The 27,503-nt window shown below is 24.8% G+C and overlaps 1 protein-coding gene across 1 annotated transcript in view; it reads left to right on the top strand.

The window, feature by feature from the left end:
• Positions 1 to 25,967, top strand: part of LOC129984198 (membrane-bound transcription factor site-1 protease-like) — a 33,770-nt gene extending 7,803 nt beyond the window's left edge. Inside the window, exons 8-29 of the mRNA XM_056094018.1 lie at positions 885 to 994; positions 1,574 to 1,690; positions 1,940 to 2,007; positions 3,048 to 3,150; positions 3,420 to 3,496; positions 4,370 to 4,444; positions 5,176 to 5,437; positions 6,621 to 6,668; positions 7,036 to 7,218; positions 10,233 to 10,309; positions 11,029 to 11,124; positions 12,344 to 12,423; positions 12,560 to 12,595; positions 13,987 to 14,143; positions 14,277 to 14,357; positions 14,456 to 14,499; positions 15,877 to 15,954; positions 16,075 to 16,218; positions 18,222 to 18,344; positions 19,688 to 19,814; positions 20,843 to 20,954; positions 25,031 to 25,967. Coding sequence (XP_055949993.1) covers positions 885 to 994; positions 1,574 to 1,690; positions 1,940 to 2,007; positions 3,048 to 3,150; positions 3,420 to 3,496; positions 4,370 to 4,444; positions 5,176 to 5,437; positions 6,621 to 6,668; positions 7,036 to 7,218; positions 10,233 to 10,309; positions 11,029 to 11,124; positions 12,344 to 12,423; positions 12,560 to 12,595; positions 13,987 to 14,143; positions 14,277 to 14,357; positions 14,456 to 14,499; positions 15,877 to 15,954; positions 16,075 to 16,218; positions 18,222 to 18,344; positions 19,688 to 19,814; positions 20,843 to 20,954; positions 25,031 to 25,528 — 2,696 coding nt within the window. The 3' untranslated portion in view covers positions 25,529 to 25,967. The remainder of the gene's footprint in view (positions 1 to 884; positions 995 to 1,573; positions 1,691 to 1,939; positions 2,008 to 3,047; positions 3,151 to 3,419; positions 3,497 to 4,369; positions 4,445 to 5,175; positions 5,438 to 6,620; positions 6,669 to 7,035; positions 7,219 to 10,232; positions 10,310 to 11,028; positions 11,125 to 12,343; positions 12,424 to 12,559; positions 12,596 to 13,986; positions 14,144 to 14,276; positions 14,358 to 14,455; positions 14,500 to 15,876; positions 15,955 to 16,074; positions 16,219 to 18,221; positions 18,345 to 19,687; positions 19,815 to 20,842; positions 20,955 to 25,030) is intronic.
• Positions 25,968 to 27,503: the final 1,536 nt, after the last annotated feature.

The raw sequence follows: 27,503 nt of genomic DNA, 5'->3' as shown, positions 1-27,503 counted from the left end.
TTTCTGTTTTCAAATTTTCTTTTAAATATTGTTTAAGAATCATATACTTCAATGTCAGATTTTCTTTTCTGAATAATCAATGTAGTTTAGAGAGAAAAAAAATTATTCTATTTGAAATTCCTCCATTTTTTTTTATGACTTTGATCTATATTAATATAAAATCTAAATATCGATATTATAATCTAAATGCTGAGTGTAATAACAGTTCTAGTAGTCTACCTTCATTAGTTTTAAATATGCTTTAAATTTCAGTGAGTATAGTGAAATAGTATTTGCTAAATTTAAACTTGATTATCTTAAATTGAGATTTTTTTCCCCTTCTTTTTCCTTTTCATTGATTTCAGTTTATATATTAGGTTTTGACCCTTTTGTCTATATTCATCTTCATTACTAATCTCCTTATCCCCTGTTGCAGAGTATTGTTATCATTTGACAAAGTTTTATTTATGTGGCATTTTTCTCTGTCATGATTTGAAAATTATTTTTTAAGGCAAAAATATTGTAATTGCATTAAAAATATCTATAAACATATTGCAAACATGTTGCTTAGAAAGTTAAAATGTAAACAATTTTAAATTGAGAATTAAAACCTTATAAGTAAAATAATATTTTATTTAATGATTGTTTTTTAAATTAAATAATTCTTTGCAAATCATCCTGCATCAATGATGTCAGTATAAGTGTATAGCAATAATCACAACAAAAAACTAACATATTACAATTCTCCATCTGCATTCATTCTTTTTATTATTCGTTCTTTTAAAATGGTATTGAAATTCATGCTGCATTTTTTAAAATGAAAAATTTAGTATTTATGTACAATAAAATAAAATTTACATTAAGTTGAGTCAATTTTATTCTCTCCCCCCCCCCTCCTCTCGTAGGACTTGGGCATGGTACCTTTGTTGCTGGAGTAATTGCCAGCAATCGAGAATGTATGGGGTTTGCTCCAGATTCAGAACTTCATATTTATAGAGTCTTCACTAATAATCAGGTATTTCTCATTTATTTGTTATTTGATTTCTCTAGTTTTGTTATAGAAGGATTTGTGCATTGTGTACTGCAGTAAATTTTTTCATAATGGTATGTGTACTTTTATTTTGAGGGAATAAATTGTTTTATTAAAAAAAATATTTATAAGTTTTAAAATAATTTTGAAGCTGTGAATTGGTAGGATCATGTATATCCCATCCTGTTAAAGACTTACTGAAATATTATTTTTTTTTCTTGCTTATTTTATGTTAAATAATCAAAATAAATTTTCCCCTCGTTTTTTTAAATAAAATTCTGTACAATTACGATTTTTTTTTTTTTAAATTGTGTGCTTGAAAGATTTAAAAAAAAAACTTTTTCTTTTTATAGACATTCATCTTTAAAACCACAAACAAAGTAGTTGCTATTATTTTTATTTAACAGTTTTCTGTTTTTAAAGCTGTAACTATTTTATTTATCAAATGTTTGAATTTCTATTTTATTAGTTGAAGAATTTAAGACTTTTTTCGTATGTGAAAGTAATTATTGGGTTATTATTTATAAGGACTTTTTTAAAGTGATCTTATCCTTTTTATCTCAGGTTTCTTATACTTCATGGTTTCTTGATGCATTTAATTATGCAATTTTGAAAAAGATAAATGTTCTGAATTTGAGCATTGGAGGCCCTGATTTCATGGATCATCCATTTGTTGATAAGGTAGTTTTTATTTTTATTTAAACAAAAAGAAGCAAATATAATACTAAATGATTAGATATTCATAAATAGTATCTAATTGTTTATTTTTAAGAAACAGAGTGCTTTTATGCATACATTTTATTAAACTGATAGCATTTTTGTATTTTGTATTTATGATTTTTTTTAAAGTGTTTACTTTCTACAAATTATATAAATCAACTACCAATACTCTAATTTACATGATAATGGAATTTTTTATTGTGTTTTAAGGTTTGGGAACTAACTGCTAATAATGTCATTATGGTATCAGCTATAGGAAATGATGGGCCTCTTTATGGGTATGATTTTGATATTTCCTTACTTATCTAAACTCTTTGTACATAGTTATTTTTATTATGTATGTTAACCCTTAGCTCCCTGATGACTCCTCTCGGGCACCATTCGAGACATCATTTTGACATTTTATTTATTTGTTTTTCGATTTTGATTATTAAAAATGCCCACAGAATGGTAAAAAGACATAGATTAATTTTTCAGGGAAATTCAACTTAAAACAATTATACATTAATTAATTTTTTTTGGAACAATCAACAAGTTCTTGTATTAAGTGCATAGTTATGCATCTAACTACTTTTCAGAGTGCAAAAGGTTAATATGTTATGTATTTAAATGTATCACATGCACGAAAATTTTATGCACTTTTGTTTGTCAAAAATAATTTTATTTTATATAGAAAATCAAATGCTTTTGTAGTTTTTCTATGCATAATTTTATTTTTTAAGAATCTTTATAAGAATAATTTGATTCTAGTTATAAATTTTGTATGACTTTTAGATATCGTAACTGTATATATTTTTTGCATTCAACTCTATAACTCTATATTGTTTAATTCTTTTAATTTTTAGAATTTTATAGTATTTGTAACATTGATTTAAAAATTAAATCAATGTTACAAATACTATAAATTTCTCTTGGATCGTATTGAAAATATTTATTTATTAATGTGAATTTATTTCCTCATTTCTAAAAAAAATATCAGGGCATCTTTATAATCTAAGTGATAAACTAGCATTGGCAATTAATGCATTCATTTTCTTTCTATTTAAAGCATGCTATTTTTGTCTTCATTAATTTGAATGAAGAAAAGAAATGTAATATTTTATCCTGAATATAAAATTAGAAGAATGTGTATAATAGTAATGGAGATGAGTTAGCTTTATGCACAATTTTTAGTTGTCTGAAAGTCCATTATTTAATTTGAAATTAAAAAAAAATGCATATAAAGTAATATGTTATTGAAAATGAATACATTTTTCTAAATGAACTCAGTTTTGTATCGTTCACTTTTTTTAGTAGATATATTTCATGTTTATTTTAGAACATTGAACAATCCTGCAGACCAGATGGATGTAATTGGTGTAGGTGGCATCAATTTTGAAGACCAGATAGCTCGTTTTTCATCCAGAGGCATGACTACATGGGTATGTAATTTTTTCTTCTCTGTTGTCTATATTAATAATTTTTATTATGGGAAAAAAAAACCCTACTCTGATGTACATCTTTTATCAATTCTTTCTTAAATGTTTTCTAACCCTTTATTTTTCTTTGATGATGAAAGTTATAAATATACAAATAAATATATATTATATTACAAATATAATATATTTCATTAGTATTATTTCTTGTGTTACATTTAAAAATTACAATTGTAAGAAAATTTTTATTACATTTGTAATTTTAAATTCTATAGGAATTACCTGCAGGCTATGGCAGAGTGAAACCTGATATTGTTACTTATGGCTCTGCTGTTCGAGGCTCAAGTATCAAGTGCGTTTCATTTATTATTTTTTTTAATCAGTTGTTTACAGTATAATTATTATCCATAACATTGAAATTCTCATTCAATTTTCAAAGAAAGTCAGTTTTTTATATTGTATGTTCTAATTCATGGTAAAAATGTTTAAAGGTGATTTTTTTTATATGAATCTCTTATAATAAAATGTACTCATCTTTAAAAAAATATATTTAGTTTTAAGTTCAATACATATATTTATTTAATACAACACTAAATTCGATTGTTATTTGACATAACCAGTTGCATTACATTTTACTAACAATTAACTATTTTACAGCATAGTGTTTGAGTTTTAATTCTGAGATGCGATTATTTTTTTATAATCTATAATTTTTTAGCAGTGATTATTTGTAATTTGATTCATTAAAAAGAAATTCATTAAAGCATAGAATATAAGAACTTATCCAAAAATTTGTTGGGCATTTTACATGTTCTTCAATACGTTTTTAATGATAGTAATAAATATATCAGTTAATTTTTAGATTTAAAAAGTATCATATGCAATTTTAAATTTTGATATTGTTTTAACAAGCTAAATGCTTAAGATAGCAAGCTAGGAAAGCAATATTAAATTCATTTTCAAAATAAATATAGAATGATACTTTCGTATTTTTGTGAAAAATTGAAAATTATTTTACTAATTAAGTAGTAAGGAAACTCAATGAGATTTTTAACCCTTATTAAGAAGATATATGAAGATTATAAATTTAAACATGCAAACTGTTACAAAAAGTTAAGGAAACTGAAAATTTGTTTGACAGTTGTAATTCCATCCCCCACCTCCCAATATTTTGTGCTCTTCATAAAAATGTGAAATTAAAGTGTTGAAATTTTTCTTATTGTAGAGGAGGATGTAGATCTTTATCAGGAACAAGTGTTGCCTCTCCTGTTGTTGCTGGCGCTGTTACCCTGCTTATGAGGTGAATATATAAAGCTATGTTTAAATTATTTTCGTGTAAATATTTATATTCAAATGAAAAAAAAATAATATTATAATATTACTGTTGAAAGGTTAAATATTCTGAATTGTTTAATGTATCATCAATTTGGTTATTTATAATTAAATATTATATTTATTTATTGTTCTATTATGTTTAAATATTTTTAAAATATTTAATTTTTGATTATTGCTTACATAAATCGCAAAAAATATTAAATGCTTATCAAAAATGTTAATGTCGCCGTATGTGTATTGTATTATGATTACAGTTCATAAAAATGCATATTTATATATTTGTTTTTATAAATTTTATTTTATATTTTAATTTAATCTAGAGAATATTAAAAAAGTGTATTTATTTATTTATCATTTTTTTATTACTTCTTTCACAAAGATTTCAAAGTTTTGCATATACAATTGGATAATAATTAATAAAAATTATTAGGGAAAATATTTATAAAACATTTATAGTTTCAAATTCCACCAGAATGTAAAACTTAATACAAGTTTCCAAAAAATTTCAATTTAAAAAGTTTTATTGCTTTTCATGATGTACTTTTAGATTATTGCTAAAAAATGTGTATGAAATTGTCTTACTATTCATTTGGAAGATATCTGTATGTATTCTCTAAGAAACCAAATCTTTAAAATATGTTCAGTATTTTTTTAGAGTAACATGTAAAATAATATTCCAATACCATTTATTTTCAGTGGAGTTATACATCTTGGTGGAGCAATAAATCCAGCAAGTATGAAACAGGCTCTTATGGCTTCTGCTCGTAGATTGCCTGGAGTTCCTATTTTCGAACAAGGCTGGGGTAAACTAGATTTAGTTAGAGCTTTCCAGGCACTGAGAAGTTACAGGCCACAAGCAACACTTAGTCCAAGCTATCTGGATCTGACAGAGTGTCCTTATATGTGGCCATATTGTTCACAACCACTTTACTATGGTGGTCTACCTACTATAGTTAATGTATGCATTCAGAAGTTGTCTTTCTTTTATAAGCTTTGTTTTGTTTTAACATTTATGTTATTATGATTGTGAGTATAAAAATTTCTAATCGAGTAAAAACTTTTTTAAAGGTTGCTACCGAAAATAGATCTTCAAATGAAATTTTTATAAATTAATCCCTTTTACTAATAAAATAAAATAAAATGGTGCTCTACAAGCTAGACTGTGTGATCTGGTGTTATCAAATTGATACACATTTACATTGGGAGATAAAAATGTGCACTTCAGAGCAATTTTTTAAATTTTAATTAAAATTAAGCCAGATATTGACATTTTTTTAAAATGACTTACAAAATTGTTGACGGACAAAAGTAGTTTCTTTGCAGTGGATAAATTTTAAAAATTGCCTTTTTAATGATATAAGTCTATTTGTCATTCCCCCCCTCCCTCAAATTTGTGATAATTTTCAAATCTACTTTTTTTTTTTTCAGTTTGAAGCATTTTTATTTTATAAAATATTTAATTTTTTTATTTTCCTATTATTAAAAGAAAGAAAAATGATAATGTATAATATCTGTGTAAATAAGAAGTTACAGTGTCAAGATATTTAGAAGATAGATGAATACAATAACATTTTTATTAGCACTAGGGTTTCATGGAATGTGACTTCATTTGGAAGATTAATTTACATGATAAATAAAGCAAGTGTAAAACTGTTGAAATATCACAGTTTTTATGCCTAATTGAGTTAGCTGCTTAAAAGTGTTTTTTTGAGGAAATATTAAATAAAATGAAAGTTTTTTATAAATTTATTTGAAATTAAATGAAGGATTTATTTCAAATTCAATCCAATGAAAGTAATGGTCACCAAAAGGTGGCTATCTTAAATACAAATATATTTATTATAGAAACATTTTAAAGAAACTTTTTTTTTATCTATCTTATTTAAAGATTATTTTATGTTATTGAAATATATGGTTAACAATAACAAATAAAATCTTAAGCAACAAATTTAGTCTTCAAGAATGCTTAAATACATGTTAACTTTCAATACTTTATGGTATAGTAATCTCAGAAAACAGAGGTTACTTATTTATAATATTTTAATTATTACTTTTTATTAGTTTTGTTTTTGTGTTTCCTGCTACTGCTTTGGCATCTTGCATTAATATATGATAGTAAATTCTATTCTATTTTATTTTAGGTAACTATTTTGAATGGCATGGGAGTTTCTGGAGAAATTGTGAATAAGGTAATATAGCTCTTTGATATAGGTACACATATTTTTTTCTATTTGAAATTGTATGGTTATGTGTGTCAATATAAATATATTTATGAGAAGCATTTTTGTAAAGAACAAAAATATTTACAATAGATGTAAGATTTTAATAATTGAAGAAATATTTCATATTTTCCTCTAACTTTCTGCATGTTAGTGTATGGCATGGATTAGAATTTCTTCTAATATTTAACTGTTAAATATTTCTCTTATATATTTTTGTGGAATTGTAAATTTTATATTTAAAAATATCAGTTATGCAGATTTCTAAATTTGACATAATTGACAAGTCAATAAAAAAATGTTTTATTGTACACTTTTGTATAATTTATGTTTTTAGCCTCAGTGGCATCCATATACACCACAATATGGTCACCATTTAGAAGTCGCTCTTTCTTATTCTGATATATTATGGCCATGGTCTGGTTATATTGCTGTGCATATATCTGTTTCTTCCTTGGCAGCTAATTGGGAAGGGATTGCTCAAGGTCATATCTCATTTACTGTAGAATCGCCACCAGAGGTAAGTAAGACAAAAATATTTAAAATATGCAATGTCAGAAAAGTAATCTAAATGGTAATACAGTACACATCCGGTTCACGATTATCCAGCTTCCGTCCTATCTGGCCTAGTCTTCTTTTATCGTAATTAAATGGGGAAGCAGGCGTCTGCTACAATCCTCCTACATGTCATATGCAAAATACAAGTTTTGACTGTAAAAAAACAGTGTTCTGCTCATTGTACATATTTTCATCAGTGTGTGATGGACCTTAATTCTTGTAACTGTTCCTAATTGTTGCTGCTGCACAATATGTACAGTATTCAAACATTAAAAAATGTAAGTTTTGACTCTTATCTTATGTTTGCTTTTTCACATTTGTAATCACTTATCAGTGATAAACAAAATCAGTTTGAGTCAAGTTTCTTAAGAATTAGACCTACAATTTACATTAATGTTTTATTTGTATTTCTGACATTTAAATTACTGAATTTATTTAAAATGTAAACAGTTTATATCTTTTAACTTACTTTTTGTCTAATAAATCATTGAAACCTGCAGTGCAATAGATAAACATATATAAATTACCAGCACGGAGCCTTCTATTTTAACTGGACATGTTACATCATCTATGATTCATGCGGCCACTCTCACAGTCTGTGTGGCTTGAGATAAATGGAGGGCTTAGTATTCAATGAGAAATGAGAAAATACACATTATAATAGTATATTTTGGTATAAAAACTTACACTAAGAAGAGGCAAAGTAATGAGTTTATATTACTCTGATTATCTGGGTTTTTTTTGTTATCCTGTATGCTCTTCCACCACATTAGGTCAAATACTCGAGAGTGTATTATATATATATATATAATACAATATAATATATATATATATATATAATACAATATAATATATATATATATATAATACAATATAATATATATATATATATATATATATATAATATATAGGTTTTGTAGTACCTTTTTATACATTTTTTTTTCATTCCAATTCATTTATAATCATTGTAATGATAAAATACTTCATTTATATTTTATGGTCTTTCAGTCTGTCTTTCTTAAATTCACAAGTTTTCTATTTTCTTAAAGAGCAGAAATCATTTTCATAATGATGTAAATCTACTATCAATGTGTTGATTTTAGAATTATATACAGTTGATGAATTAATAGAAGACAAATTTTCTTGTGCTAATTTAAGTGGTGATAAAGAAAATTGTTTTGAAGTTAGTCTACTTTTCTATAAACACTTAATGGACTCCATTAGAAAATATAATTTATTTAAACACTCATGAACTAATATTAAGTAAGCATTTCTTAATAATCAGTCTATTAGATCAGTCTATTTTTTTGGAATTTGATTCCTTTTTATATGCATATAAGCAGTTTCTGTGCGAATGTTGCCTGTGACATGATGAATGTTAATAAAATCAAAATCTGAAAGAAAAAAAAACCTGTGACAGAGTCCACCAACTCTAACCATTGGACCTCTTTAAAACATTTTTTTTTTTGAAGTATAAATATTGTATCAGATATGTTAAATGTATGTAAAGTTATTAGAAATAATTTGTTTTAAAAATATTAATTAAAAAATTTTCAATCCATTGACCTATACATTCATTAATTTTTTTAACAAGAACTAGATATTCCTGTTTCTTATAGGTTTTTGCTGTTACTTGTAATCAAAAAATCAAAATACCATTTTAAATGGCCTCCTGAAAACTTTCTCCATACTTTCTAATAAAAGTGTTATCCAAGAGAATGCTTTGGCATATAGTTATTAACCTTTGGCATTAATTTTGAATTTTTATGAAATTTATTGTATGGTTTTTTGCATATTTTTTGGCAATATGACTGACAGTTGGTATCCAAAAATTGAATTTCTGTTTTAAATGTGTTTTTCTCAATAAAACCAAAATTTTGCATGGGACTTCAATTGTAGTCACAAAATCATATACCAAATTTAATATATTTGAGTCATTATATATTTCATTTATAATATTTACAAGCTTCTGTAAGTGCAGACTGACAGACAATCAACCTCTTATTAAATTTGGCTCAAAATTTTACTGCTGCCTGCTCTATAGATATTAAATCTGTGTACCAAATTTAATCCATCTAGCTCTCTTCATTTCATCTCAAATTTAGATTTTTGAACCATTACAATATGTTTCTCTATTTTACATATGGGAAAGAAATTATTTAGAAAATAATCCAATTTCATATATTGCAATAAATTTTGCTAACTGAGCATTTTAAATTGGAACTTTTTCATTTATCATTAATTGATACATTTTGTCTTTAAAAATGTCTTTACTTATTTCGAATGTTAATTTTCTCTATTTGGAAAGGTTTCGTATTTAATAAGGTTTTAGAAAGCTTGGTTAAATATACAGTGATAACTATATATTTAAATTTAGTGTATTTTATAGTTAACAATTCTTCATGTTTATTTATAAATACAATAATTATTTATATATAACTTGGACAAATAATTATCTAATATATTTTAATAAAATGTTACAAAGCTTTTTGCAATAAGCACAAATCATTTTTACAAATTCATGAATTTGTATTTACAAAATTTTTTTTAGCTTTGCAGCTTATTTGATGGCAAAATTATTGCATTGGTTTTTGAATGTACTGATTATTTGCTGAACTAGAATTTTATTACTTGTACAGTTTTTTCTTAAAATTAAAACTTTAGCTATACCATCACCTGAGGAAAATTTTAATTATGTTAGTATTAGTGTAACAACAACTACAACACCCATTACATATAAAAATATATTACTTTTTGTACTTTATATTGCATATTTAATTTAATTTTATTTGCAATTTTGCTCTTTAAATATTTTAATGCATAAAATTAATATTTACTATGGAAATTTAGTAAGATTTGTGGGGATAGTTTTTATTGAGATGTCTGTTTTAAGAAATGAGTAAGTATCTTTGATTTTAATTGTATGTTATTATTTTGTATGAAAGTGAAATGAAAATTCCCATATTTTTTTTTTAGGAAGGTGAGACTGAAGTTCGTCGATCTCATGTGAAGCTACCATTAAAAGTGAAAATAATACCAACCCCACCTAGAAGGTACTATCATTGTTAATTCCATATTTTTATTGATATGTTTAGTTAATTTTGAAAAGAAACTTTGATACTTTTGTACTTTTAGTAGCACAGAATTTTATAATTAATGCAGATCTTGTGCAAATTTTGTATTCTAATTCTCTTTTAAAGTAAATTGTGGTTTGATATTATTCATTTTTGAATGAATTTTATAATCTATACAAATTTTTGAATTTAGCATGTTTATTAACACTAAAAAGATTTAAAAATACAAAAATAATATTTAGCTAATAATTTATTTAGTGGTGTTTTTTTTTTCTTCCATATTTATCATTTTTTCCATCTTTGTTTACATTTTGTTATATATATAATAATATTTGCAATTAGATTTCATACTGTTTTAACAAGATGGACTGAGAACAACTGAACCGTAACTTTGATGTTTAGAAAAATAAATGCCACTAAATATATTTGTTCATAATTTTTTTAAATATATATTTTTTATGCACATTTTAAATTTTGCAAGTAAAAATTATTTTTAAATTTTGCTTTTAATTTAGAGCACATTTATTAAATTATCAATCTGGTTCATTTAAAAGTTAATATCTATTATTGTTTGTTGTCTTTACTTCTTTTACCCTGTTTTATTTTGCAAATTAAAGCTATCTATTTTGCATTTTTGCTACAAGTTAAAAATTCTTTCTTGTTTTCTAAATCATGTTTGTATTTTTTCATTGTTTTAGTAAAAGAGTACTTTGGGATCAATATCACAATTTGCGGTATCCACCTGGATATTTTCCTAGAGATAACCTACGAATGAAAAATGATCCTTTGGATTGGTTAGTTAAATGAAATTTATCTGCATGCTAATGTATTATTTAATTTTATTTTATTCTAAGGGTTTGAATTTTTTGCTATCTTAATTCTCCTTTTATTTTTAAAACAATGATTAGACATAAATGAATAGTACAGTCACCAAACTTGAATTTTTCATAAATAAATTCTCAGACATAATCTTTTTTCATGTTTTGGTAATTTTTTGAGGAACATTTTAACACTTGATAAATATTTCAAGGGGCTTTGACAAAAAGACCATATTGTAATTTGAAAGCTCAATGTTTGAGATTCTGAGAATCATTTTCTTTTCATTTCTATTAGCGAAGAGTCTTTCGAAGTATTAAGAATTTTAGAAACATGTAATCTATTAAGAAAAGAATTTAAATCTATTGTCAAAGAAACATTTAAGGATTAAATGAAGAAATATTTACCTCTAAAGAATTATCTTCTTCAAATATAAATGCTTAAACCCCACTTTAGATGGTGAAACATCAATACATGACTTTGAAGAAATTGGCTGTGTAATTTACCAAATGTAATTTCAAAGAATGAAATTGTTTTATTAGACCAAAAAGTCAGAAACTATGAAATAATTAACTTAAACTGGTACAATAGTTTATTTTGCAGAAGTTAACATTTGGATCAAAACTTTCATTCTAATAATTTTATTTCTTAATGTAGATATCATTAAACTTCTTAGTGTGGATATTTCATTTTCAAATATATAATTCCTGATAGGATAATACAAAAGTAACAATTTTTATCAATTGCTGACCTTTTCATATATTAGCAAAGACAAATATAAATAAATCAATTTCAAAAACTTAAATCCAACTACTACCATCCCCCCCACAAAAAACAACAACAACAATTATTGTTTAAAATATTGAAAAAATGTTTTTCATTTAATTCCCTAAAGTACTGAGATATACTGTAAAATGATGTAGTTTTTTAAATCTCCAATTTTTAGAATGTTTAAAATCATATTAGCAAATTTTTAAAAGTGAATTTTAATAATTAAGTTTTGATAACTTATTAAATGTTTTGTAAAGTTCAAAATGTCTTAAAAACTATAATATCACATAAATCTCATCACCCCCTCTTAGTTTTTGATATATATCTTTTATTTTCGATTTTAGAATTTTTTTCATTCAAATGTAATTTTTTTTATTTATTAATTTTGCTGTATAAAATGTTTCTGAAGATACATTTTCTTTTAAGGAATGGAGATCATATACATACGAACTTTAAAGATATGTATCAGCATTTGAGAAGCAATGGATATTATGTAGAAGTTTTAGGTATGTATTATTTAGGCAGTTTTCCATTAAATAAAATTATTATAATTTGGACATATATCTGTATTTATCTGTATACCAGATTTTTTTTCTCTTCAAAATATGTTTATAAATTTCTTTCTTGATTTCTAAATTTTAGGCTCTCCATTCACTTGTTTTGATGCTCAGCAGTATGGTAAGTTTACATTTTTGTTAAAAATAATTTAATGTGTAGTTATTAATAATTGTTAATTGAAAATCATGATTATTTTTATTGTTATATGAATTGTATGTAATTAAAATGAAAAATTCCTAGTCATGTTTTTAGAATAAAACATTATTAAAGGAAGATGATCATTTAGCAGAAGAAAATTTAAAGGGTTTATTTTTAAAGTTACAAAGTTGTTTGTAATCTTATAAACCGTTTTTTGCAATAGTTTTTATAACCCTTTGTTTATTAAAATTGAATACAAAATTTTCACCACTATTGAACTTCTTATAATTTGCATTATTAATTTTATGTTACTGGTGAATGATGTTGTATTGCAAGGCATACAGAGAGGGCAGAAATATCGAAATACAATAATTAAAATTCAAAATTTTAATTGCAACACTTGAAAATTATAATTAGAAAATTTTAAAATGCTAGGATTAGATTTTGCATATTTTTATAGAATTTCTGATGAAAAATTAAATTGCTGAAATGAATGAATGAATTTTACTATTATATATTATAAAAAAAGTAAAAAAAAAAATAAATAAATAAATAAATAAAAATAAAACTGCAATTTCATAAAAGGAATAGTATTTTTTGCTGTTTTATTTATTTATTTTTGCATTGCAAACAAATCTGTTTAAAATTAAGGCAGTTGAAAAATAAACATTCTTTATTCTTTTAATTAAAAGATCAAAATATAGCCAGAATTTTATTATTATTAAATTTTAATTATTCAGTGTTTTTCTACTTCAATGATTTTGATTGTACCTAACCCCTGAGTAATGAATCTAAAAATGTGTGGCATTCACAAAGATGAATTTGTTTATAAAATTTAGAAACAGTGATCCAGATGGGATCAAATCAATTTCTTGATCTGATTAATAATTAATATTAACTTATTTGGTTCAATACAAACTCAGGATTAATCATGGTAAATGGATTTTCTGTCTCCTAATTGTCTATCTAAGGTCCTTAAATGAGATAGACAAACAAATAAATAAAAAGCCATGTGGCATATTTAAAGTAATCTTGACTTGGAGGACTTTTTTGCTATGACAGATTTATATGTGCCCTAGCCATCATGTACACGGCGAGTCTTTGGGCGGCGGGGGTTCAAATTCGCAACCTAAAGGATGCAAATCCAATGTTCTACCAACTGAGCTATCCCAGCCCTCTTTAATTAATTTTGATACATAGAGTAATTAAAAATAGTGTAATATATTTTTCGCAATGCCCTAATAATTGACTAAAATAAGAAGTATATTGTATTTTTTAAAATTGAATTTCATAATTTATCTTATTCATTATTTTTTATTATTGCTTATTTACATTGACAATTAAAATTTTATTCTTTCCATTTTAAAAAATAGGTGCTTTACTGTTGGTTGATAGTGAAGAAGAATTTTTCCCTGAAGAAGTCTCTAAATTGATAAAGGACATTGATGGAGGCCTTTCATTAATTGTGTTTGCAGATTGGTATAATGTGTCTGTGATGAAAAAAGTCAAGTTTTATGATGAAAACACTCGGTTAATATAAGTTTTCTATTTTACTTTTGATTTTATGTATATGACAATAATGTTAGAAATTAAAATGTTTTGACTTCTTTAATGAATTGGTTCAAATTGCTCAGAAATAAAGTATCTTTTTAAAAATTTATAGGCAATGGTGGATGCCAGATACTGGAGGTGCAAACATACCAGCTTTAAATGATCTGCTTTCACCATGGGAAATGGCTTTCAGGTAAAAACATTAATTATTGTTTTATAAATTGAATTTTTATTTTAGTTCACTATTGATTTTTTTTTTTTTGAGACTAATGCTATTTTTTCCCCCTATAGTGATGAAGTTTATGAAGGAGATTTCACTATGGGAAATCATGAAAGTATGTTTTTTTTTTTTGAGAAATATTTTAGAAATACTTAGCTAAATGATGATAAAAATTATTTTTTTATTTATTATATATATATATATATATATTCTATATAAAATGTTAATTATATATATTAAATAATGTATATTTTTTATTTGTATCAAGAAACAGATTACAGAAAAATAAAATTAGCCCTACTATAATTAGATTAATTCAATAGAATTAATTAATTATTAAATATATATTCTTTAGGCATAAAAGTAGTATTATTCACTGTTTCTGAATTTTCATTGATTTTACACGATTCAATAATATCATGCTTTGCCATGATTTGTGTATAAATGCTTGAGTTTAAGAAAATAATTTGGACTTTATTGTTTTGCTATTTTTAATGAATTCTTTTCTTAACATTTCTAAATAAAAATTAGGTTATTTCCAGATTTATTATTTATAATTGTTGGTTCCATAAAATGGCCAGTTGTTATAATTTTATTAAATTTTTTTTATTTACATTTTTTTAAATAAGTTCTCATTTCCTGAAAATTTTGCTTATCATTTCATTACAGTTTATATTAGTCACATTAGAAAAAAATATATTTAAATCTACATTTTTTCAAAAATATTTTAATTGCAATTGTAATAAAATTATGTATAAGCTCAAATGAATGGCTTGTTTTATTTCACTTTCAGTTTTATTGTAATTTTACTATCCCATTGCATCTGCCTTTTTTTTTTTTTTTTTTTTTTTTTTAGAGATTCAGTTATGTTTTATGTGTAGAAAAATATGTTAATTTCCATCTTTTTTAAAATGTAGATGGTTCATTGTTATTCTTATCATTATTGTTGAAAAATGGTGGATGCCTGTGGCATTTGGTATCATTGTGAAATTTCCTTCTTCTATCATAATTGTGATTGATTGAATACTCGAGGTTCATATTTTATTCATTAGAGATGCTTGCCGAGATGGATTTAGGAAACTGGGAAAAAATTTTTTAGAATTTACAAATGATATTAGTAATTATTAGTTTAACAGGGACGTTTTTTTTTAATGTCAAAGAACATGGGCTGTCATTGCAATTTTTAAAAAGGGTAGGGAATTTTTAATATTTTTGAAAAAGAAACTTATTTTAATATTTTGAAGTATCTTGCATGATATTTGGAATAGAGGGCTTAGTTGAAACTTATGCTGCCAAAATTTGCTTGATATGAAAACCTTTCTTGGCTACCTCTTCTTTAGCTTGCTTTTAATTACTCATTTTTTTGGGGGGAGGGATGTTTTATACTAAAATATTATTACAATTTCTTATAATTTTGTTCAATTTTATTTTTATATTTTATAATTTTAATTTTTTTTAATTCTTACTAAACAATGAATATTTTGTTGTGTAGTGTATTATGCATCGGGAACAAGTTTAGCTCGTTTTCCTGCCAATGGAATAGTTGTCACTCAATCTCTAAACAATCAAGGTATGTATATATTATTTTAGGATATTTTTAATATCTATTCATCTTAATCGATTTAAACATGATTATGCATTGTTTGATTTACATTTATTCTTTTTAATAAACATTTTTCCTTTTTTGGAGGAATGGAAGTTTTAAAAGGCCAAGCAGATAAAATAGATAAAGTTCCTATTCTTGGACTTCATCAGACTTCACACCATCCATCTGCAGGTCGTATTGTGGTGTATGGTGATTCTAATTGTTTAGATACAGCACATATGCAAAAAGGTAAAGTAACTGTCCTCCCACTTGCCTTGTTTTATTATGTTTCCTAAAAGAAGTTTCTGTTTAACTCCTTGACTGCCATGGGGATCACTGGTGACTACCAGGCCCGTATAAATGACATTGTGAGAGATTCGTATGGCAGCCAATGTGTTAATAAGATATCTTGTATATGAAAAACAAATAATTCAATCCTAAAAATATGCCCAATCTTTACTTGTTTTTGTAATCAACAGGAATTTTTTTTTTAATTTCTTGAAATTAAAACATATGATTTGAGATACTTAATAAAGCATATATATTTAATTAGCTTGGCTAAAGAAATGTTGCATTTTTTTTTCTTTGAATTAGATTTTGGCAGCTTTAAAACTTTTTTTAAGGATATTCACTGATAAGTATACTAATCTGACTGCTAGAAAGTTTGATTGGAAGTTTCGTAGTTAGTCACAAGATGAAAAGTATTTTCTATACATTTGAGTAAGAATCGTTTCATTGCATTTTCATCATTCTCTATTATGATCATGATATGAAAGGGCTTAATGTTATTAAAAGCTTTTGTGCAGGCAATTTAAACTATCTCATGTAATAATCAAGATTATGAAACAGAGGTTTCAAAATAATCAAATATATTTGTATAAATGAAAACAAAATCCTCTTTTACATTTAAAACTGGAGTCAACTCAAAATTTTGTATATTTTTCTTTGTGTTAAAATATGGCAAAATGTTTAGTGGAACATCTAATCACATAAAAACAGAATCAACATTACTCAAAATCTTCTAAAATACATTGAGATGAGACATTTCTGGGGAAATGCAGATTCCATCTTTTTCAGAATCGAATTTTAACATTCTTGAGATTGTTTAGCTTTCTTTTATGAAATAATTATCGTATATTTTTAATATCCCAAGAACCTTTTGTGTAAATTTATTCATTTTGTTCTTTATTTAATCATACTTATTTTATTTCTTGGTGTTTATGTTTGTCATGTCTTATTACTTTATAAAGTTCACCTTTTGTTCTATGTCATATCTCAAAAAAGCTTAATGATGTAAAAGAGATAAAAATTATGGCTTCAAAATTTTTATGGAATAGGATTATGAATATTCCTAACTACTTTTGAAAATAAACAAATGAATTCAGTTTTGGTTTATGATATATGAAAACTGAAAACACACTGGGTAACTTTATTCAGAAACAAAGAGCTAATTACTATATATCTAAAAATACTTTTATACAGTATCGATTTTAATTTATTATCTTAATACCTTTGTTTATTCATTATAATTTTGTAAAGAGCACAGAAAGGATTTAAAAAAAAAAACAAATAAATAAAATGGTATAGAAAATAAATCAATCTTTAATGCTTCTTTCCTGTTGTCTTTCATTATACTCACTTTTTTAAAGAATCCTTTTTGCTTTATGCAATTCATAAAAGTAAATTTTCATCCAAAAGTGTATAAATAATTTACACATATAGTTTTCTCTCTAATAATGGTGAAAGTTTATTTTTTTAAGATTTCTGCTTTAACATGTTTTAGAGAAGCTATATTTAATGAATCTTGCTCATTTAGCTGAAAGTATTTCACTCTACAAAGTATAAATTTTAAGATACTTATTTGCATTTAAGATTTATTTTGGAAATACTATTTTTTTGGATGCTGGCTAAAAGATGATTACTATGCAAATCATTAGTGTTATAATGGTTATGAAATTATAGTACTAATGATACTTGATCAAAAAAACAACAGTTAAAGTATAACATAGAAAGGCTGTACTTTCTGTTATAGATTTAATAATAAACTTGTTTATGTTTTGATTATTTCAATAAAAATTCACATAAGAAATGTAACTATGTAGTTGTTTAATTCTTCCCAATTCATATAGTGCTTGTATATACTGTCATTTTTTATTAAATAATTTATTTATTTGAAAAAATTTGTTTTTTATATATTAAACATTTTTTTTGTTATAAAAGTATTCATATGTTTGTTATAAAACTTTTTTTAGATTGTTTTTGGTTATTGGATGCATTACTTCAATATGCGACTACTAAACATGTTCCACCTCTTTTCGAGGAACTGAAATCTGAAATTGTCCTGGATGCTAAACGATTGCCACAAAGAATGGAAGGTAATTTTTTTTGAAACTTTTACCTATGACAATGAAATATATTTCCATTTAATTTTATGTTAGATTAATCATAAGTGTAATGTATGTTTTTTCTTCGTCTTTGGTTGATTAGGTTTAGTTTTTGAACACTTTAATTTTACAGCTGTTCTACTTTTATATGTAAAATATATCACTTAATTTATCTATGATCAGAAACTTAATATAAACAATGACAGAAGAAGGAGGTAAATGTTTTAGCAATACCTGTGGGCTTCAAGGCTAAATTGCCATAAATTTTTAATTTTCATGTTTTAGTTTACAACAGTTTTTTTTCCATGTGTAATCACAATATGTTTACTTTCATTGATTTAATAATTAAAAGGCTTTGAGATACAAGACATCATTAATAGATTTATATGTCACATTCATAGGTTTTCATGTATCACCAGCTTCTTTTTTATAATCAATTGTTGGGATTTTATAAATTAAGCGATACTGTGTTAGCTGTCCAGGAATCCTTTTGTTCAATCAGTGTGAATGTGAAGCATTAAATGTTTTAATGACTTACAAAGTAAAGTTTTAATGACTTACAAAGTTAAAGAGTGTTTTAATAATCATTCTTTAATAACTATTAACATAAATGGGGTAGAAAGCAATTAAAGTGTTAGACTTTGAAATTAGTATTCAAGTATTAATATATGGTGACAGCATTAAATAAAATATAAATATATATGTTACTAAAGCATTTTAGTTCAAAGTGTTAGGCAATTTAATTTTGGCATGTTGTTCAAGTATTAATTATGTTATTCAACCTGCATATAATTCTAATATTTTTCTACTAGCACTCAATCTAGCCATCAGTACTAACAAAAACTTTTTACAAAATTCTTGGTAGTGTCTTCTGCAAAAGTGTCTATATTAAGACTTGTAAAACCGAATAATTCCTGAATTGAATTTTCGAATTTAGATACTGTTCATTCATGCATTCAGGAGTCCATGTTTTTATCATGATTCATTTATTTTGTCTAAAAAGGAGTGAGAGGGAAAATGAAAAGAGGTTATGTTTACTTTTACCAGTAAGATGAATTAAAATTATTTGTAGAATTAGGAGGTATAATAAATACTCATCTTTTTGCATATTGCCCCTTAATGAAATACAGTTGTTGAAAAAGGCTACTTTCAGAATCCTGATGCGAGCAGTAAATTAAAAATTTGTTTGCAATTGCAAAATATTGTTTAGTATACTAATAGTAGTTGGAAAATATGGCTGAAATTTGAACTCAACTAAATTCAAAATTATTTATCCATTGTCAGTTTTCATTTGTTAATTAAATATTTTCTTCAAAAATTACTCCTATTTATAGGCAATCATTTGTATCGCTATTCAAAAGTGTTGGAGCATCACCTTGGTACACCACATACACGTCCACTACCAGCCTGCCCTAGACTCAGCTGGGTTCGTCCACAACCTTTAAATAAGTCTGGACCGAGGTAATAATTACAAGCTTAATATTGTTGACATATCTCTTTCAAGTTAATTTGTTAAATTTCAAAATATTTCTTTAAAACATTTCCTTGTGTTCTAAAATTTCTAAATTTGTCCTTAAAATTTTAGCAAATATTTGCTTCTTGAAGTTTATAGATTTTTTAAAAATTTAAATTGATTATTTCATTTACACTTATGATTGTGCATTTTTATAATATATTGTGCTATCTTTTGTATTCAATTATCGTATCTTTAGTGTGTCAAAACTTATTTTAAGAATTTGGTATATAAAAGGTATTATGGTAGATTGTTAAATCAATCTTATTTCTATCTTATAATAGTGAAAAATATGAAATTGGAAAAGTTGTTGAACCATAAACATGTTGAAAAAATAAATTAGCTAAAAATGTGTGATACAATAATTTATTAATATCATGAAAAATGCATTAAATAATTTTTTAAATATCAAGTATAGTGGAATATATATTGGAACATAGATAAAATATGGAAATGTAATTCTTTTCAATTACATTAATTAATTCTTGTATGAATTTTGAATTCGATTACTCTTATTAAATTTGATATTATAAAATTATCTTATAAAATTCTGATATGAACTCAAAAAACATATTTCCAATAGAAAGCAGTTGCGAAGTAAATATAACATCAAAATCTTTTATTATTAATTTAATAAAATTATTTTAATTAATTAAAAAGTTTTTCTTTTTCCTGGATTTATTCTGTACTCAAACTTAATTAATAGTTCAAAAATAAATTTGAAAAATTGATGACAAAATAATTCGATAAATAAAGGGTTCAAAGTTTGATCAATGCATGAATTGCTACTTTTATTACTGTGCATTTATGGTGAATCTAGAAGAGGTGGGATATGTGGGATCAAAGAGTGGTGCATGTTAAATCTGCAAGCTTTTTTATGTTACACTTAAAAAAAAGACTACTTTGTTAGTAAAAATTTTTTTAAAAACTTTTACTATTGATTTTGTTTTGTGTTCATTTATTATTTTTTTTTCAGCACTTTGTACAAAGCTCAAAAATTGCTTTCTGTGAATTTGGATGCCCCTTTTCCTTTTCGGCCTGGCCCTGAACCTCAACTTCCGAAGCAGCCGTGGGACTCTCCTCAAACAGTGAGCAATCCTACCACTGAATTTCAGTGGAAATCTCACCATATAATTATTGTATTAGCCACTTTTGTAGTCGGACTATCGCTCATTTATAAATGGCTTCATTTGAGAGGGCGCCACCGGAGAAGAAAAATACGTCCTCGGCGAACTGTACCGCAGCCCTCTCCAGGTCGAGCCCCCTCTGTCTGAACACACTTAAAATAATGTACATTTCTCTTATATAAAATTGTGATATTTGTAAATAGTTTTTGGAAACTATCGTCCGTATGTTTTTCCAATGGGTGTGTAGAGTTAGTTCTTCAAAATTCTGTGTGAAGTACCTCTTACCGGTCAGAATCCCCGTGATATTGGATTTCTTTCTCTGTGCTCAGCACAAGTTATTTATTGGACAAGTATTCTTAAACATACTCTTTTTGTTTGTTTTATGTAAATTTTTAATGTGACCGTTCTCTGGATTGACCATTCAATTTACACTGAGGCATGAAATAAGGTTGTAAGTAGGCTCTTTATACCACTTTTTATACTATCTTGTAAATTGTGTCTTTTTAATTTTCTAGTCTTCCTTACTGTCATTTATGTGAAATAAGAGTATCTATGAATGTCTTGTGTGGTTGTTTGGGAAAACTCTTTAAATAATAAGTTAACTGTATGCAGCAACTTGTGATAAAGGCTATGTTGGTGAATATATGTAATTTTTTGTATTCTAGACATGCATGTCTTCCATTATAGTCATGTTTGATATAATATTACATTGTTGAATAATTTCCTTTTATTCATTTAGACTGTGTATGTGTTTAGTTTAGAATTTTAAAATAAGATGCAGCTTTTATTCGGGTAACAAGATAACCAGATATGGTATTTGCAATAATTTACTTAGTTTTTATTCTTTTATGTTTCAAATTATAAAAATGTAAAGTTATATATTGCAATACTCATTTCTAATACTATCTCAAAGTTATTTTTTGCAGTATGTTTTTCTCATGAATGTTGGAAAAACTCCTGACTTTGAAAAACATTGACTATATATCAACTTCTCTAAGATAAACTGTGGATAAAAATACATTTATTTTATACTGCTTTGGTCACTTCTACTTAAGTAATTCATTGCAGCTTAAATGTAGATGTAGTACTTACTTATTCCTTTTTCTCTCATTGGTAAGTTTTATCTCTCTAAAAATTATAAACAGTATGAGAGATCAAAAATTCTAAATATCTTTGAATAAAACAATGAATTTTAAGTACTTTAGATAAAATGAAGCCATAAATGTTAAAACAAGTGGAACCAATATTATCTTAGTAAAATTTTCAAATGTTTTATTGCTTTCTAAATTTTTACTGTGAAAACTTTAGGAAAACTTTGAGAATTAAAATATTTTGTGCATTACTTTCGTTGAAATTAATTGAGTAATAAAAAACAGATAAAATAATTAATTTTGATCATTTAAAAACTTGGGAATGAAAACATTGTAATTGTATTTATCTTAAGGGACAAATAAATTGAAAGATTCTGCTATTATAAAAGATGTTTTCAGAAAAGAATAATTGATAAGTATCTAAATGATTAATTAGAAGCTTCAATGATTCAATAAATTATCTTAATATGTTTTAATATTTTATATTAAAAGTGACAATTTGATCTCCATTTAAAAGGCTTTTTTTTTTAATAAATTATATAAGAACTTATTACTTATGAATTGTCAATAGTGGTAAATCATGTGCTATTAAATGACTTTGTTGCATATTATATATATAAAAACGTTTCTCTTATCCATTTTTATTTTGCAATCCAAAAACTACTATAATGTTAAAGTAAATCAATTATAATGCTAATGTAGAATAAAATCTTTTCTGCTAATCTGTAAAAATTACTTTATTAGATTTTTTTTATAAATTCCTAGTTTACAGTAAGCAGAATAACTGCAATAATCGGGTTGTTTTTATAATTCTTATTATTTCCTTTAGTATTTGTCATGACTCATGAAACCTTTTTAGAATTTTTATTTTTCTTCCCCCCCACCCGAAAATATTTTAAAACTTATATAGCTAAAAGGGGGAGGGGGAATAAACAACAACAAAATTGTTAATATTTCTTTTCAATTATTTTCTTTAATGCTTGTTGTCCTAGATGTTTCTGTTGAAATGTTTGGATTAAAGTTAAGAACATGTGAAGAAGTACGATATTCATTTATCAACGCTCATTGATTACTGTTAATAAACATAAATTATTCTTAAACATTGGAATTATCTGTTTAAAAAGAACCCCCCCCCCCTGAATGAGTGAAATAATCAATAACATACAAGTATTTTTATTTGATAAAAAGACTTCCTCTTCTTCCCATTTGCAAGGAAAAAATGTGAGAAAAATAATAATAAATGACAAAATATTATTTTACACAAATATTTTGTGTAAAAAATTTTGCAGTGAAAAAAAAATTACTCTCATGTTTTTTTGTGAAACATAGTTGAGTCTGCATTTAGTATACATTACTAGATGAAATTCCTGATTTGTGTTGTCATTTTTTTAGTAATCCGTCTTCAGTTATAATCATGTCTTTTGATGTCATATCTAAATTCTTTTATTTTCCAAAAATTTGTTTAAAATATTTAAGAGCTTAAATATGTTATTTAAATTAAATTATATTTGATAAATTGAATGTTAACTTAAAAAATTTATTTTTTGTTATTTTACATCAATTTTTTTGTTATATTCTCATATTTTCATATTAAAAATGTTATTAAATTTTAAATGTTATTTATTTAATTCTTTTGAAATGTATTTTGATTTTTCCAGTTTAAAATTTATTTTTTGTTTATTGATATAAATTTTGATCTATATAATTGAATTTTTTCTATGGTAATGGATTTCTTTAAATATTTTAATGAATTATAATAATTTTTATATTATTTATTTATGATTTTAAATTCTCTCTGGAACTTTGGTGGGTGAATCCACTGCAGAGGCAGAAAATTACTTAATTCCTTTTAGAATTTGTATCATATCTGTAAGAAACATATTTTGCAATTAATATATTTTTAATATTCTAATGTTTTGTAGGTAAAATTATTTTGGTTTAGCCAGATTTTTTTTTTTTTTTTTTTTTGCTTTTATTTTTTTATAAAATCAATGAACAGTAGAGCATCTTGCAGATAAATTTTGATAAATATGAACTCTTTAAAGAAATGGCTATGTTTATTTCACAATATCTGCAATAATTGAAACTAACATAAAATTGAAAGTGACTTGAACATTTAATTAAAATAAGTTGCTTTGTTGCAAAAAAATTTGAAATTGCTCTTTCTTCTGTATTACAATTTTATATGTATTTTTATTTATTTATTTATTTTATTTTTTTTTTTTTTGCTTTAAAATTGCAAAAGTAATATACTTATTATCTACAGAATTATTTCAATGGGGTTTTCATTTTTTTATACCAATAACTTGTAATTTTGGCTTGGTAACTTATATCTTACAGAAATAAGCTTTTAAAGTAGGTTAAAAATGCTTTCTAACATATATAAATGAAATTTTTATAAATATTTATCTGCTCAATGTTAAGCAGTGTACAAATGCATGAAAATTATATGCTTTATAACTAATTATTATAAATAGAAAAAGTCATTTCAACCACTTTAAAACATATTTTGAATATTGATATTTTATTTTGTTAAATATAAAGATAGAAGCATGAGTATTTTTTTTTTTCCATGTTATAGAAGATGAATTAAAATATCTATTTTAAATATGATTCTTCATATCTTTGCTTATGTATTTATTTTGTTTATTACATTTAATCATCTAATGATACTCTTTCAAAAATATGTTTAAATAACTACAGTAGTAAATTGCTGAATTCATGCAGAATACTCATATGGATTGATTGTTAATGCTCAGATACCACCCTATTGAAAGATGCTCAACTGTATATTCATTATTACTTTTATTTAGTGCAATATTACTTGATTATGAGATTTTCTTTGAACATGACTAACTTTTGTTCATCTGAACTAATCCTTCTTGGGTGGTGGCGGTATAAAACCTTGAAAGTTCCTCTTTTAAGACAGTATTTCTGTTTGTATAGGTTGTGAGTGAATCCTGGCAACTCGCAGATGGCACTCGCATCATGAAAAAGTGCCACTCTGTAAGTCGATGTAGAAAAATAGCATTTCCACTTTCAACTGACATTTTAAAGGTCCCAGATATAACAGAGATAAGATGTAATATTGAAGTTCATGAACAGGCACCACATGATGAGGGGTTTGATGAGAATTATTTTGATTATGATACTGATTATGAGTTTGAAAGCCAGTTTAATAATGAGGATGCTTTTTGCAGTTCAGAATCAGATTTTCCTTGTGATATATCTGAGGATTCCCTCCAAAACAACTCTCTGAAACCTTATTTGGAGTTAGATTTTGAGTATAAATTTAGTCGCCATACTGGTCATCACCATGTTGAAGTTCACTTTCAAATGATAGTTGAAAATGAAAAGCATTGTCCAAAAATGACCTTTATGGATATTTTAGATTCTTACTTGAATACTTACAGAAATGTGTGTGATGCAGTTCTAGTTGATTAATGCTTGAGCAAGTTTTATTGTTTTGAGTCAGATTTGTTTATGTGTTCCTAATTTATTTTATATTTTTGCTAAAAATATGTTGTGTATTTTGTTTGTTTGCGAAATGTTTCCAAAATTTGATTAACTGGAGGTATATTATCTGTCAATTATAAATATTTCTAATTTTAACAATAATAGAGACACAAAAAATTGTAAATATTTGAATTAGCAAGTTAATTGGCATGAACATTTAATATTCTACATTTTATGTTGTTTAAAGGTTAATGCTTTGTTAGGCAACTTTATTTGTTACAGAAAAATAATCTTTGTTTTGAGAAGTTTACTAATTTTTGTATTAATGTTAGTTTTAAAAAGAATAAAGATATAGAATGACGTAATGGAAATAATGATCAAACTTTTAAATTATTATTTTGACATTCTTTATTCAAATGCAGGAAAAACATATTATATCATTAAACCTATTTTCTTTGTATTTACCACTGCTTTTTAAGATAGTTTTTAATTTAAAAATTATATTAATGACAATTAACAGGGTGATATGTTAACAATATTAAAAATGGAAAAATTACTCCCTGTCTGTGCAATTTTAACCAATTGAAAAAAAAATTTAATAAAAAATAACAGTAAAATTTCCTGTTTTTCTGACGAATTTTTTTTTTTTTTTTCCTAGTTTGGATGGTGCTTTATTTTTTCAAGATATCCAATTAATGTTTGTTATTTAATCAATAATTTTATTATGATTTATGCTTTTAAGTAGTATATATACATAACATGCATATATACTTCATACAACATAAGTATATAACATGTTTTACAATATTTAGAATAATACAGTTTGATGAACAAAATCAAAATCTAATCTAATCAAAAAGTAATTTATTTTTTCCAAACAGTTTAGAAATAATTTTCTTCACAGAATGTTAATTTTGAAGTTATACATTATTTAGATTTCAAAGGCATGGCTTTCTTCAAGCAAGACTTAAATAAACGTTTTCATTCATTTATTTGCAGTTTATTAAAAATTATCATATCTTTGGAAACATTTTGATTGTAAGAATAATTGTGAAATGTGCACAACATAAAATTAACTTAAAAGTGTAATAATCAAAATTGCATTCAAATATTGTAATATAATTTTCTGTATGTGGAATACAATATAGGAAGTCTGAACCATATTTATTCATCTGTTAAAAACAATGTTCATGTTATTATATTTTCCACATTTTCAGATTATCTTATTTTATGTGTGTAACATAACACTTCCCATTTTCATCTTCATAGCCATGTCGCATTGTACGGAATGACAATGCAATGCATTTTGTATTGGTGTCCCATATTGTGACTTATCGGGAAAAACATTTTTAGCATGTTTTTTTCAGGTATAAGTAATAAAATATTTTAGTGCCACTACCTAAAAACTGATAAAATTAAAACAATTTAAACAAATCATGTAACTCGCAACATATATATTTAATATCAAATTATTGTAAATTACGAAAAAAAAATGTTTCTGCATAGAAAATGTTACTTACTTGACCATGGTATGCAGTATGTTAAAATTAATTTGTATTTGTTTGTAAAATTCAAATACTTTTGAAATTATATTTGTTACATAATATTGCTATTTTCAATAATACTTTTTCTTATTTGTTAAGAGTAATTGCTAAATATTAAAGTCGGAGCATGCATTACATCGTTTCTTTGTTTTATCAAAATAAAGATTTTCCACCACTTTAAATAAAATTATTAATATTCCTTGCAGAACTTAAAAGGTAATTGCTAAAAGTCAGTCATTATTAAGTCTGAAAAATGAACTATTTAATTATAATTTTGTTGTTTTTGCTTTTTGTGTATAATCTTCAAGGTGCATAAGTTTTTAAAGTTACTGAGCCTACCTAAAATGATAAAAACTGTTTGAATAAGGGTGTTAGAAATCTATTCATTTTAGTATGTTTAATATATTTGTGTTGAAAAT

Source organism: Argiope bruennichi, chromosome 9, assembly GCF_947563725.1.
Source record: "Argiope bruennichi chromosome 9, qqArgBrue1.1, whole genome shotgun sequence".
In the NCBI taxonomy this organism is placed as follows: Eukaryota; Metazoa; Arthropoda; class Arachnida; order Araneae; family Araneidae; genus Argiope; species Argiope bruennichi.
The sequence above is the reverse complement of the archived record's forward strand: the minus strand, read 5'-3'. Positions and strand labels throughout refer to the sequence as shown.